Source organism: Caretta caretta, chromosome 2 (genome assembly GCF_965140235.1).
Source record: "Caretta caretta isolate rCarCar2 chromosome 2, rCarCar1.hap1, whole genome shotgun sequence".
Classification (NCBI taxonomy): Eukaryota; Metazoa; Chordata; order Testudines; family Cheloniidae; genus Caretta; species Caretta caretta.
In genome coordinates, this window is record NC_134207.1 from 18,630,657 (window position 1) to 18,644,393 (window position 13,737).

At 39.1% G+C, this 13,737-nt stretch overlaps 1 protein-coding gene across 6 annotated transcripts in view; it reads left to right on the plus strand.

Moving 5' to 3' along the window:
- ASAP1 (ArfGAP with SH3 domain, ankyrin repeat and PH domain 1) overlaps positions 1 to 13,737 on the plus strand; it is a 362,608-nt gene that overhangs the window by 339,857 nt on the left and 9,014 nt on the right. For 5 of the 6 annotated variants that reach the window (XM_048841649.2, XM_048841648.2, XM_048841651.2 and 2 more), the window contains 3 exons: positions 4,418 to 4,476; positions 8,046 to 8,548; positions 10,922 to 11,044. In XM_048841649.2, the coding sequence (XP_048697606.1) occupies positions 4,418 to 4,476; positions 8,046 to 8,548; positions 10,922 to 11,044 (685 nt within the window). The remainder of the gene's footprint in view (positions 1 to 4,417; positions 4,477 to 8,045; positions 8,549 to 10,921; positions 11,045 to 13,737) is intronic. The other variant, XM_048841653.2, reaches the window with a different exon arrangement.

The window sequence follows — 13,737 nt, forward strand, 5'->3', positions numbered from 1 at the left end:
CATTATGCATTGATGCAAAAAATAACACTCTACTAGGTGGAACATAAAAAGATCCTAGAATCTAGAAGATTAGGGTTGGAAGAGACCTCAGGAAGTCATCTAGTCCAACCCCCTGCTTAAAGCTGGACTAACACCAACTAAATCATCCCAGTCAGGGCTTTGTCAAGCCGGGCTGTAAAAGCCTCTAAGGATGGAGATTCCACCACCTCCCTACGTAACACATTCCAGTGCTTCACCACCCTCCTAGTGAAGTAGTTTTTCCTAATATCCAACCTAGACCTCTCCCACTGCAACTTGAGACCATTGCTTCTTGTTCTGTCATCTGCCACCACTGAGAACAGCCTAGCTCCATCCTCTTTGGAACCCCCTTTTAGGTAGTTGAAAGCAGCTATGAAATCCCCCTCGCTCTTCTCTTCTGAAGACTAAATAAGCTCAGTTCCCTCAGCCTCTCCTCATAAGCCATGTGCCCTAGCCCCCTAATTATTTCCGTTGCCGTTCACTGACTCTCTCCAATTTGTCCACATCCTTTCTGCAGTGGGGAGCCCAAAACTGGATACAAAATACTGCAGATGTGGCCTCACCAGTGCTGAATAGAGGGGAATAATCACTTCCCTTGATCTGCTGGCAGTGCTCCTACTAATGCAGGCCAATTTGCTGTTAGCCTTCTTGGCAACAATGGCACACTGTTGGCTCATATCCAGCTTCTCGTCCAGTGTAACCCCTAGATCCCTTTCTGCAGAACTGCTGCCTAGCCATTCAGTTCCTAGTCTGTAGCGGTGCATGGGATTCTTCCATCCTAAGTGCAGGACTCTGCACTTGTCCTTGTTGAACCTCATCAGATTTCTTTTGGCCCAATCCTCTAATTTGTCTAGGTCACTCTGGACACTATCCCTACCCTCCAGCATATCTACCTCTCCCCCCAGCTTAGTGTCATCTGCAAACTTGCTGAGCGTGCAATCCATCCCATCATCCAAATCATTAATGAAGATGTTGAACAAAAGCGGCCGCAGGACCGACCTGGGGGGCACTCCACTTGATACCGGCTCCCAGCTAGACATCAAGCCGTTGATCACTACCCATTGAGCCTGACGATCTAGCCAGCTTTCTATCCACCTTATAGTCCATTCATCCAATCTTCTTTAACTTGCTGGCAAGAATACTGTGGGAGACTGCATCAAAAGCTTTGCTAAAGTCAAGGTATATCACATCCATCACGTTCCCCATATCCACAGAGCCAGTTATCTCATCATAGAAGGCAATCAGCATAACTTGCCCTGCGTGAATCCATGTTGACTGTTCCTGGTCACCTTCCTGTCCTCCAAGTGCTTCAAAATGGATTTCTTGAAGACCTGCTCCATGATTTTTCTGAGGACAGAGATGAGGCTGACTGGTCTGTAGTTCCCCAGATCCTCCTTCTTCCCTTTTTTAAAGATGGGCACTAGATTTGCCTTTTTCCAATCTTCCAGGACCAACCCCAATCACCACGAGTTTTCAAAGATAATGGTCAGTGGCTCTGCAATTACGTCAGCCAACTCCCTCAGCACTCTAGGATGCATTAGATCTGGCCCCATGGACTTGTGCATGTCAAGCTTTTCTAAATAGTCCTTAACCTGTTCTTTCTCCACAAAGGACTGCTCACTTCCTCCCCATACTGTGCCGCCTAGTGCGGCCTTCAGCTACTGCCAGCCAGTGGACTTGCTCTTTTAGCTCAAGTGATAGAGGACTGAGTTTTGGTTGCAAAACCCCAAGTTCAAACTCAGATGACCACTTGTTTTTTGAAGGTGGTTGTGTGAGGATTGTTACAGTTGCATGTCATTTTTTTTTTTTCATTTTTCTTTTAAAAAAATAAATAAATAAATAAACCTCGAAAACTACATCTAAAAATCTTTATTCATGTTACAAAATCAAACACTCACAGGTTAACAAATGCCAGCATTGAGGCTGCCTATGCATCAGAGGATTGATTGAATTCTGCTTATTGAAAAATATTCTGACAAGATTCTTACTCAACTGATCATCTGCCCTCATTGTTTTACATTAATCTTTACTGAGGTGTTACTGAATTTTTGCACCTTGATTTTTATTTTTAGGCAGATTTTTTTATAACTTCGGTTGGCTTGCTTTTTTCTTTGTGTTCTTTGCCTCCGAGGCAGTTGGAAATAACTAAACATTCCTGAAGCAGTAGTTAAACTCATGGTGGTGCAGAACAGCCACTAGAGAGTGTGGCTTTTTTTCCCCACCTTGCTGCCATTGTCCTTAAGTGCCATAACACTTAAGAGCTTGTGGAGTTCCACGAGTCTCATGTTAAAGAGCTGAGACCCAGAAGTGAGAAGCTTGTCAAAATGATAGCTTCAGAAAAGCAGAATAACAGGTCAGAAATTTTCCCTTTTCTTGGCACTATTTGGCTGGTCCCAGGCCAAATAGTAGTTTGGTTAGGAATATACTGAGTTAATGAGGCAAATGCTTTTAAATAAGGTCAGTAGCCTGAACTAACAAGGTCAGCCAATGGGTCAGCTGGGAAGTGGAACCCTTCCAGTTTTAACAGTATCTGCTCACTCACATACAGTAGTTAAATCCCCTAATCTGATAATATATTTGTTCAGTGGTTTTTGTCTATTAAAATGTAAGACTCATACTCTCATTTTGTGGAGCGTTCCATAAGGTGACCATTCATATTCAAAACCATAATAATCTCTTAAATGCACCTTCATCATCATCTTACAGTGTATATTTTGGACAGTTTTACACCACACAAGGAGATTATGTTCCTGTATCTCTTTGCAACATGCTTTTATCCTTGAATTATGCTCCTGAATAAGTCTAATGCTTATAACATCTGTGCATGATCTAAAAAAAAGGTTCATAGTGAGATCTTATCAGAACATTGTTTTTGTTGTCTTTCTTGTGTTTGTATGTTAGACATGCATGACATGTTAAGCGCAAAATACTACTCTTTTTATATGTACTATACCACTCGTATTTACCAGTTTAAAGCATGTAACCCCTTGAAAGTGGAAATTTTATACTTAGGGAAGCATTGATGTAATTCTGTGGTTGTACAGAAAGTGGTGTACCCTTAGAAAAAAATGAAAATTACAATAATTATTTAATAAACGACAGTGTTTAAACACACTGCAGCCCTTGCTATAAAAAAAAAATCCATGAAAGTGATCTCGCTCATTTGAATGATTCAAATCTGCTATTCACTGGCAGTTTATCATGTCAGATGGCACTTCACATAGGGTGTCAAGTAAAGGGAAAGTGTAGAGGAGAGGAGAACAGAGTATTAGTGGAGGAAGAGTAGAGGGGCAAAGAAAATGATTTCTTAAAAAATTGCTTAATTCACTTTGCACTTCCCTGGGCAACATTTACTAGAAGATCAAAGCTTTGCTTCATTCGCTCATTATTTTAATATGGAGTAAAATCGGTAGGACTCATATGGAGCTCTACCTTATTGAAGTCAATGGACCTATGAAAACTTTCACGAGCTGAGGATCTGTCTGATGGAGAGCAGTCTGTCTTCCCTTGGCATGTTGGCACATGGTTGTGAAATCTCTTTTATTATCTACGAAGCATACACAAAATGCAATTTTCAGAGTCTCATAATTTAACCAAATCAAAACCAGTTTTCACCAGAATACTCAGACATTTATCAAGAAGAGTTATCTCTTAATCCCCAAATTGTTTCTGTGCAAAATGGGTTCAAGAAAAATTCATAAGGCATTTTTATTGGTGTGTGTGTATTTTTTCATATTCCTTGTGTACACATGACTCAAATTTTGTTGTTCAGACTTTCAAAAAGTTTCACCCTTGAACCAAGACTAGGCTTGAAAAACTTGAGCCTAATTGTTGAAGATTTTGAAAAGATATCCACAACTGAAAAAACAGGTGGAATGTTTTGGCAAACTTACCTATAACAGATAGTATACACATGGGGTGAACTGTGAAGCACACAAAGAAAAAGATAGACTATCTTAGGCCATAATTGCATGCTTTTGGAATGTATTACCTATGTACTTAATATGGTTATTTTAATGTGTTAATTTAAGTTCTTGACTTGTCCTTTTATTGCTTCTTCTTTAAACAAAATCTGTCAGTTGAATTGCTCTCTCAATTTAAGCAGTTTTCTAAATATAAATGTATGCACAAATTGTTATCTATGGAACAGATGTGCCATGCAGCATGAACAATGCGTAGGCTTTGCACAGCTTTTTCCTTTATTTGAATAATCCAAGCCCACTTCCAACACTGCTTTGAGTTTCAGGGCTGTTTCATGGACAACATTGTGTGTCCTGGCTATGCATAAACTCTTACTATAATTTTTTTTCCGAAAAGTGGGTGGGTGGTACTAGAAATGGGACACAGTTAGCTCATTGTTCAGAAGTTTAAGTACTGATAGTTCATATCTATTGATTAGCACGGGGACCGCAAAGACTGCACTTGGCCCAAGAGTTCTTCCTAAACTACCTCAAAAAGGTAAGACCTTTTTAAAAGATATATACATAGTTGAATTTTGGTGCATCTGTGTGTGTGTTAAACAAGTGATGATAAATCATAAGGGTCTTCAGAAATTTGGTGTTTTGAGCAAAAAACATTTATTTCTGGGACAACACAAATCTGGAAATTCTGGCAAAATCTATAGGGATTTTTCAGCAAGGATTTTGTAAAAAGACTAAACATATTTTTAGTACAAAAGCTGAAATCCTGCAGAACCTGGAGGAAAATCAGTAAGAATCTGTGTATTTTTATTGTCCTCCTTCATTACTGGTTTATTCCAAGATCATAAGCTCCTTGCAGAAGAACCACATGTTCACATGTATTTATACAGTACTTAGCACAATGGACCAATGACACTGATTGGAGTCTGTTGTTATTACTGCAATATAAACGGTAAATAATACAAATCTAGGGGGGGAAATTTTCAAAATTGTCTAAGTGACTTGGGATTCCAAATCCCATTTACAAAAGTTACTTGAAAATCAATGGAACTAAGGTCACTTCTGAAAATGTGCTTCAGGCTCCTGAGTCGCTTAGGTTCTTTTTGAAAAAAATCCCCCTATTCTAATTGTTCAGGGCCAAGAAGAGAGGTTAAAAGTCTTCCCTTTTTGTTTTGTCAGAGTTCAGTGAGATAACAATTACATAAGTCTTTCATACTATAGGGTATACTACAGGATTACCGGATATTATGGGGTGAGTCTCAGTCTTTCCTGTTGAAGCTGTTTGACTTCGTATAAATAATTAAGTATTCACTGAAGCAGGGACTGGACTGGAACCCAGCTGTTGCCCTTCTAGGTCAGTGCTCTAACCACTGAGCTATAGCGTCATTCTCTCTCTAAGCCAATGGCTATTCAAGTATTTTATACCAAGTGGAATAGCTTGAACAGGTTAGATAGAGAGACCCAACCCAGAATAGCTTATAGCCTAATGGTTAAGGCACTCCCCTGAGAGGGGTGATACCTGGGTTCAAGTTCTTGCTCCAGAGTGGGGATTCAATCCTTGGTCGCCCACGTCACACGTGAGTGCCCTAACCACAGGGCTAAAGGTTATAACACCAACAGCACCTCCTCAATTTTGTGAATGGCGCCTAAATCCCCTTGTGACTCTAGCTGACAATATCAAAAAAGACTGTTTTGACATTTGCTTGTTTTGTTTTGACCAAAACAGTTGGCTAAAATCAACTCGAATTCACAGAATGTTTTGCTGGACCTGAATTTACATTTTTCAGCAAAAGAAGTTTTGTCTGAAAAATTTCACCTAGTGTATGCATGAGAACAGGGCCGTCCCTACCTGTACGCAGTTGTGTAGGGCACCAGAAAATTTGGTGCAGCCCCTCCTCTTCCCGCCCCTACTCTGCCCCAGCCCCGCCCCCACTCCACCCCTTCCCCAAAGCCACCACTCTGTTCCGCCCCCAGCCCCGCCCCCACTCCCCTGAGGACTGCTACAGGGGCAGGCCTGCACTCCCTGATGGTGGGAAGTGCAGCAACCCAGCCACACTGCCGGTGAGTGCTGGGGGGCAGTTCCCCCTGCCCCCCAAACCAGCCCTCCTCCTTCCCCCGCAGAGGCCTGGGGTCAGCCTCTCCCCGCCCGGCGGCCTGGCTCCCACCCTGCGGGGGGCCTGCATAGGGCGCCAGAATAGCTAGGGACAGCCCTGCATGAGAACATGCAAATACATTATAACCAATATGAAGTTTTGGTAAGAAACTTGCAAATATAAATGGTTTGAAACCAACCAAGAAAACATTGTATGCTGTGCATATATACAAAAGGGGAAAATCTATACCTTAACATGTAAGGTAAGATTTCCTATTGCTAAAACACAAAGGTTTAAGTGAGTGCTTGAAAATGAGAGATCATAACAATTAATCTTTGTAATATACAGGATAATGCATTACTTTCACACTATGGTTTATGGACTACCACTGGTCCTAGGAGCTTTCCTGTACCATAGTCTGTAAAGTGGAACATTTTGAGAAACAGAGTAGAAGATTGGGAGGAAAAGGTGGTCAATGGAAGCCTCTTTCTCTGAGTGATGTGCCAGAATTAATTGAAGAACTGGAGAAAACAGAGAAATATACATACACCCCTTCACACATGCACACACACATGTGAGCACACACAGTGAGGGTAAGCATATAAAATATAGCACAGTTTTACATATGCCAGTGTGTGTGTGTCAGTGGATATTACAACTGTATTGTTCCAAAGTATGAGAACCAGAGAATGAATCTGGCCATTCTGCAAGATAAGAGAAATGCAAAGCATTAGTGGCAAAAACTAAATACAAATTTTAAAAATTCAGTTTTTTACAGGTAAGAAAATTAATTCAGTTCAGCAGTTTCCTTTTAAGGTGTCATTGAGATGACAGGTGTCACTACAAAATAAGTCAATATTCACTTGGTATAAAATTAGGTTAGAGCTGACTGTCATTGTGGGCTGAAATTACTTTGGGGCCATATACAGAACTCTCAAACCATAGCAAGTGGTTGTTCCAGCCTTTATGAGGGGTGTGTTACCTAGCAACAAATCTGATATTCTGTTTTATTTGAAGCGCTCATTTTGGAGGACTAATTAAAATGTATTTAATATCAGGAGTGCAGTTAAAATAAACTGCTTGGCCTGATTTTCAGCCTGAACTTGATTCATTTGTGCCTTATTTGCATATGTGTTACGACATGTTTGTAGAAGTCATTCTTATATACATGTATGGCTAAATCGTCTCTCACTTGTAGTAATGTGTGCACAATTCTCATCTAAAAATCAGGATCATCGTATATAATGATGTGAATGTGTTTTTGTAGTAGGTTATATTATAAATAGTGTATATGTGTGATATTATTTTGTGGTAAGTTTAAATGTGTGGACCTATCATTCTTGACAGTGTTGCTTGACCTAAAAGCAAATGCTGAACACAGTATGAAATTATCCCTTTTTCTGAGTCAAAATGATGTGGTACTTTCATCAAGGCGCTTACTCTCTCAGTATCAGGCTTCATACATATATACCTGTAAAATATATCTAAGTACACTCATGCCAGTCAAGTTTTGCTTGGCACACTTAATGGACGAGTCTAAGGAAGAAAGAGCAGTGAAACTAAGAAAATGTAAAAATAAATGTTGATTGAAAGGACCTGCGTATTTTCCAGCTCTTGTAGATAAACTACAAGGCAATATCGTTTTTTAAAATTTCAATCCTTTCTTTTACATCACAAATATAATATTGCTTATTAATTTCAACTGTTGGGAAATAGTGTTTTATTTAAAATGTGTGAAAGGTAACTCAGAGTATGTCTGACATCTTCAGTTATTGAAGATAACTGCTAGGTCTTGAGCTTTTTAGTTTCTTTTATTGTCGATATCTGTACTTGGAGTTAGCCTGAAATAGAAATTCTCTTTCTGTATTTTGTATGATGTAAATAAATCTTTCTAGAAGAAAAGAAGTTGTCTTGCATACTTCAGATTCTCCTTAAATGTAATATGGGGAAATGAGACTGTCTGTCTGAACGTGAAATACATGTGGAAATATCCTGATTTTGCTTTCTGTTTTAGTGGCACTAAGAAAAATAGAAACCAGTCATCATCTTTCAATAGATAGATCTAATCAACACCTGGAAATCTTTCAGAAGTCTTCACAGTCTGTCGATCTGCCACAGAAACCACAACCTGGAGACTTGCCCCCAAAGCCTCAGCCTGTGGAACTCACCCAGAAACCTCCAATTGGAGAACTACCCCCAAAACCAGGAGAATTACCCCCAAAACCTCAGCTTGGAGATTTGCCACCAAAACCACAACTTGGAGACTTACCACCAAAGCCACAAATGAAGGACCTGCCTCCAAAACCTCAGCTAGGAGAGGTATTGGTTAAAACTCAAGCTGGAGAATCATCACCAAAGCCTCAGCCCTCAGAGGCAAATCAGAAATCTCACTCCATAGATCTTTCTCCAAATGTACACTCTAGAGATACCGTCCAAAAGCAAGTATCTGAAGATTCTAATGATGTGACACATACTCTGCCAGAGACCCCAGTGCCGCTTCCCAGGAAAATAAATATGGTGGGTAGTTCTATTATTCCAACATGCTGAAAGCCTCATGGCAAGCTTTGAAGTTCTCCTAAAGCTAAATTTGCAAAAAGACTGCACTTGAGTTATGTGCACAAAACAGGCAACAACTCACAAATTTGAGCACAGATGTATGCTTTTGAACGGTTTCAACAGATAATGTTTCTGATGGTAAAGCCTCTTGCATGCCAAAAGGAGTATAAAAACATTAAAAGGTCAGGCCTGGGAGCAAGGCACTCCATTTAAATTCACCAGAGCATTTTTGGCAGTGTTAAGGGTGCAAATTATGTTTCTGCAATATGTGGTGACTTTCTGAGCGTTGAGTTAAAAACATTTTTAAAGCTTTCTGTCTTTAATTCTTTGCTCTCTGTTTCCTACATATAAAATAACTGGGACATATATTTGATTTTGAACATATTTAGAAAAGGGTTTAATAGGTTTTATTTTAAACTTCCTTTTTAATAATTGTTACAAAACTTAAAATGTCAACCACAAAAAATCAACTTTCACAATGTAACAGTTCAAATATTTAGCACCTATATGCTTAACAAAGGTGCATAAGTATCATTGTATTTACAAAAGGGCCCATAGAAGCACAGAGGGAAATTTTGACTTGCCAAAGGTCGTGGAGCAAGTCAGTGGCAAAGGTGGGAACAGAACTGGAACCCAATCTGGAGTTCTCACCACTACACTTTAATGTAATTCACATCTAACAAACTTAGGTATAATAGGAACAGTTTATCTTCATCTAATTTACATAGCCCTGGTCTACACTGGGGTGGGGGGTGAATAACATAGCTGAAGTCGACATACTTAGATGGACTTACCGTGGTATCTTCACCACGGTGTCCATCTAAGTATGTCGACTTCAGCTATGTTATTCACAATTACAGGGGTCAACGGGAGAGCGCTCGGGGATCAATTTATCGCATCTAGACTAGTCGCGATAAATCGATCCCCGCTGGATCGATTGCTGCCTGGTGATCCAGCGGGTAGTGTAGACATACCCTAAGACATGATAGTTTGCTCTCTTGCCTAACTGGTTTGAAGTTTGTAAAGGTTTTCTTAATATTTAATGTGATTTTTAGTACATCATATTAAATCCAGTTTTGACTAATGGATCCCTTCCCTTTTATACAATATTCCTTTATATATTTGCAAACAGGTGCCATCTCCACCTCAATCTTATTTTTTTAGAGTCTCACATTGTCTTATTGACTAAGCTTGCATGGTTTGCTTACCATCCTTCTTAGTTGTTGCTTCTGAAACTTTTATCATTTGCCTTCCTTTAGTCTTTGAGTGTTTGAAATGTGATATACAATAACAGATCATATACTTGCAAGGTAGTAAAGTTTGGAAACTGTTTACACAGTTCCCAGAAAAACAGGCTGCATCTAGAGAGGGGCAGTGTTTGGATATGAATTGACAGTCTAGCGCAGAATCAGACCTACTGATTGTGTTTGGGTTCAGAATAATTAACACAAGCCATTCTCATAAGAGAGCAGCCTAAAATAAAAGGAGTACTTGTGGCACCTTAGAGACTAACCAATTTATTTGAGCATGAGCTTTCGTGAGCTACAGCTCACTTCATCAGTTTCCACGGTATGCATCCGATGAAGTGAGCTGTAGCTCACGAAAGCTCATGCTCAAATAAATTGGTTAGTAGACTAACACGGCTGTTACTCTGAAACCAGCCTAAAATAGTGCCACTCATCTTAGAGTAGATCTTCATGTGGAATTTCAGCCATTGAGTCAAAATTTCATGAAAATATTGTCTTGCTAGATTTAGTCTGTGTCTATTCCAGAACCAAAGAATAGGTTCATTTTGGTTTTGCACTGGACCTGGAACCAAAACTTTAGTAGAGGTATAGATACTGGGGTTTGAATTCAGTAACTTCCTTAGTTCCCCTATCTTTCTGAATTTCATCGGCGATTGGATTTTAATTTGGTTTTGGCCAGTTCTTAATTCTAATACACATTAAAGGGATAGTGTATATAGACTAAGACCATGTCAGAACCATTGTTAAAACTATTTTCTAGTCTAAGTAAATATAGGTGGGGCCTAAATCATTTAATTAGGAAGTAGTTAGATGTCAGGCTTTCTAACATTGTATTTTTGAATACAGACTATATAATCTAGATTTAGTTGTTTAAAAACCTTGATGAAACAAGGCACATTGGCATGATGAGCTGGGGAGCAGGCAGGGGAGATGGGGAGGGCAGGGTTCCCCCTGCAATCAGAGATATAAACTGCTGGTAAAATGCACTGGATTTGTAGAATAAATCATAGCCAAAACTCCAAATTTAAATTCTATATATTTATCCCCTTTCTCAGCTCTTTCAGCTAAAATTGTATTTACTTTTTAGGGGAAAAACAAAGTTAGGAGAGTGAAGACCATTTATGACTGTCAAGCAGACAATGATGATGAGCTTACATTTGTTGAAGGAGAAGTAATTATAGTAACTGGTGAAGAGGACCAAGAGTGGTGGGTATGTATCTCTCCTTTTATGAAAATTCTGTATAATTGACACTTTATTGGGCATTACTCTCATCTGAGTAGCAGCTAGCTTACTCATAGTTTCTATATGCTACACCTTATTTGACCTACTTAAAGCTCTTGAACATCAGACCAATCATACTTCATTGAGAAATTCAATTATTTTATGCTTCATAGGGACTTAAATGCAGACTCCCATTCTTAATGGTGTTAGCAACTACTAGGGACAGCAGCAAAAACTGACCCCATTTCATAGGTTTTCAGACGATTGAACTTACTGAGAGACCTTATATGCTCTTTGATTCTTGAACTGCTGCTATTCCAAGTTTGATTCCTTCCTTTACCCTAGACTAGAGGAAACTAACTGGACAGTGACAACATACCATGTATTGTACATAATTTGCATTACTGTTTGCATCTTTTGTCAAAAAATTATGCAACAGCATTTATGTAAACTTGCATCCAGTATTTAAATTGAAGGAGAATGGGTGTGTACAGGCAAGGAATTTACCTGCTTTTGTGGGGAGACAGTTTTCCCTGGATATTGCTAAAACTATCCCTGCCAGCCTCAGAGATACTTCTGAAATGCAGTATTTTGTTGCCTTTGGAATGCACCAGCTTTCCACTAAATGAGGTAGTTTCAGATTTCCCTTCCCCTGCAAATTATTCCATTTAAACAGTGTGTGTACCTTTGTTGATACATGATAAAATATGACAGGTTTCAGAGTAACAGCCGTGTTAGTCTGTATTCGCAAAAAGAAAAGGAGTACTTGTGGCACCTTAGAGACTAACCAATTTATTTCGTGAGCTACAGCTCACTTCATCGGATGCGCTCACGAAAGCTTATGCTCAAATAAATTGGTTAGTCTCTAAGGTACCACAAGGACTCCTTTTCTTTATGATAAAATATGGTTCTTGTCTGAATTCACCAGCAACATTAAGCTAGTTAACAACAGTTGCTGTGAATATGATTGTTGTAATTAATCCCATGCACTGTTGGTTTCCCCTCCTAAATTACATGCAGTTGATCAGTTTTGTCCTTACTCTGCAGTTTACTCGTCTTTACCCTCTGTCTTCCTCCTGGATCCCACTCCACTGCTTCTGTGTTCCTGGACCTGATCCAATTTTCAATCTGTTGGTAACCTCACAGTTTCTCAAACCTAGCCTTAGGCCCAATCCTTCCTTCATCCTCTGCTAGCTTCCTCCCAAGCCCTAGTGAATCCTGCTTCCCCAGGCCTCAGCTGTAAGGAAGGAAAGTGAGACAAATTTTACCAATAAAAATGTAATTCCTACTGCTGCACTGTCCCAGCAGGTGTTAGTGCACCAGTCCAGCTGCAGTGCTGTCCATAATGTCTGGGGTCTGTGCCAGATACAATGTTTCTTCTCTCTGATTACCACACTCAGGATTTCCTGTCAGAATTCAGACTCAGTACAAAATATTAAAGGACTGGTGCCCAGATGAAAGATGCTAAAACATTTTACTTTTTTTAGTTTCTCTTCCTCACAATGAGGAGGAAACAGTGGGGAAGGGAAACAGAGGTTCTCTTATAGTGCTAATGCAGGTAACTGCACTGCTACATATGGCTGTTCTCCCAATCTGTGTATAATTACATACAGTCAAAATAAATATCAGTAAACGGCTGTGAAATCTCAGAAAATGGTCTGCTGGATGTCCACATAATCCTGAAATTTCAGATCTTGAAAATGGAATTTATCGAACTTGTCCATTATATTGTCTATCTGTCTGGACACACAGTTATCATCAGGCCAATAGATGTGCCTCATTCATTTGTATTGACAATGAATCACTGATAAATGGATAGATGTGTTGTATGTCTGTGAATGTCAGTAGTAACCATTCCATTCACATTGAGAAACAAGAGGCCTTATATGTTATCAATATGTCATGGGCCATCCATCCTGCAGATTTCTAATGCATTAATCACTTATGTGTCTTTGAGTCAAAGCCAAACTGACAGTTTAATGGCTCTTTTGTCTTCATGATTCCAACATCTAGTATTCACTTATAATATCTGTGGAAACATTTCTTTTATCTCCTTTAATTTATTTATATTTGTTCATACATTCTTTTTCAAAAATGAAATTACATTTCATATGCATTATTTAAAGGTGAAGACTGACAAAAGGAAATTTGGAGTTAAGGTTCATTCTCTTTCATCAATTTATTTAGCTTTGGGATTCTAGGAAGTTCAAAACAATGGATAGTGCTAAAATAATGCCTAATTTTCAGAAATGTGTACCTAAGATTTTGTTTGCAAAAGATCCAGCTGCATGCACAATTGCAATTTCCCAGTGTGACACTTGCATCTATGTATGTCAATGCATCTTTTACAAACAAAAATACCTATTTTTGTCAAAAACCATTGAACAGTGTCTTTTTTTTTAATTGAGCCCTATATATTCTGCAGTCCATATGTAGGTATGACAAGGTAAACCAAGAAGAAATTGACACATCATAGAAGTTAGATACTGAAAAGACTTATTATATCATCTATTCCATCTCCCTAATAGTTCAGGACTGTGCCTTTGGCAATTCAAATCTCTAGCGAGATACTCTACCTAATTTGTATAATGACATGGGAGCACTAATTTTTTCTGAATTTATTATGGCTTTTCTGGACCATTCAGTTTGTAAACTTGATAACTCTTGGTTTTGCCTATCTT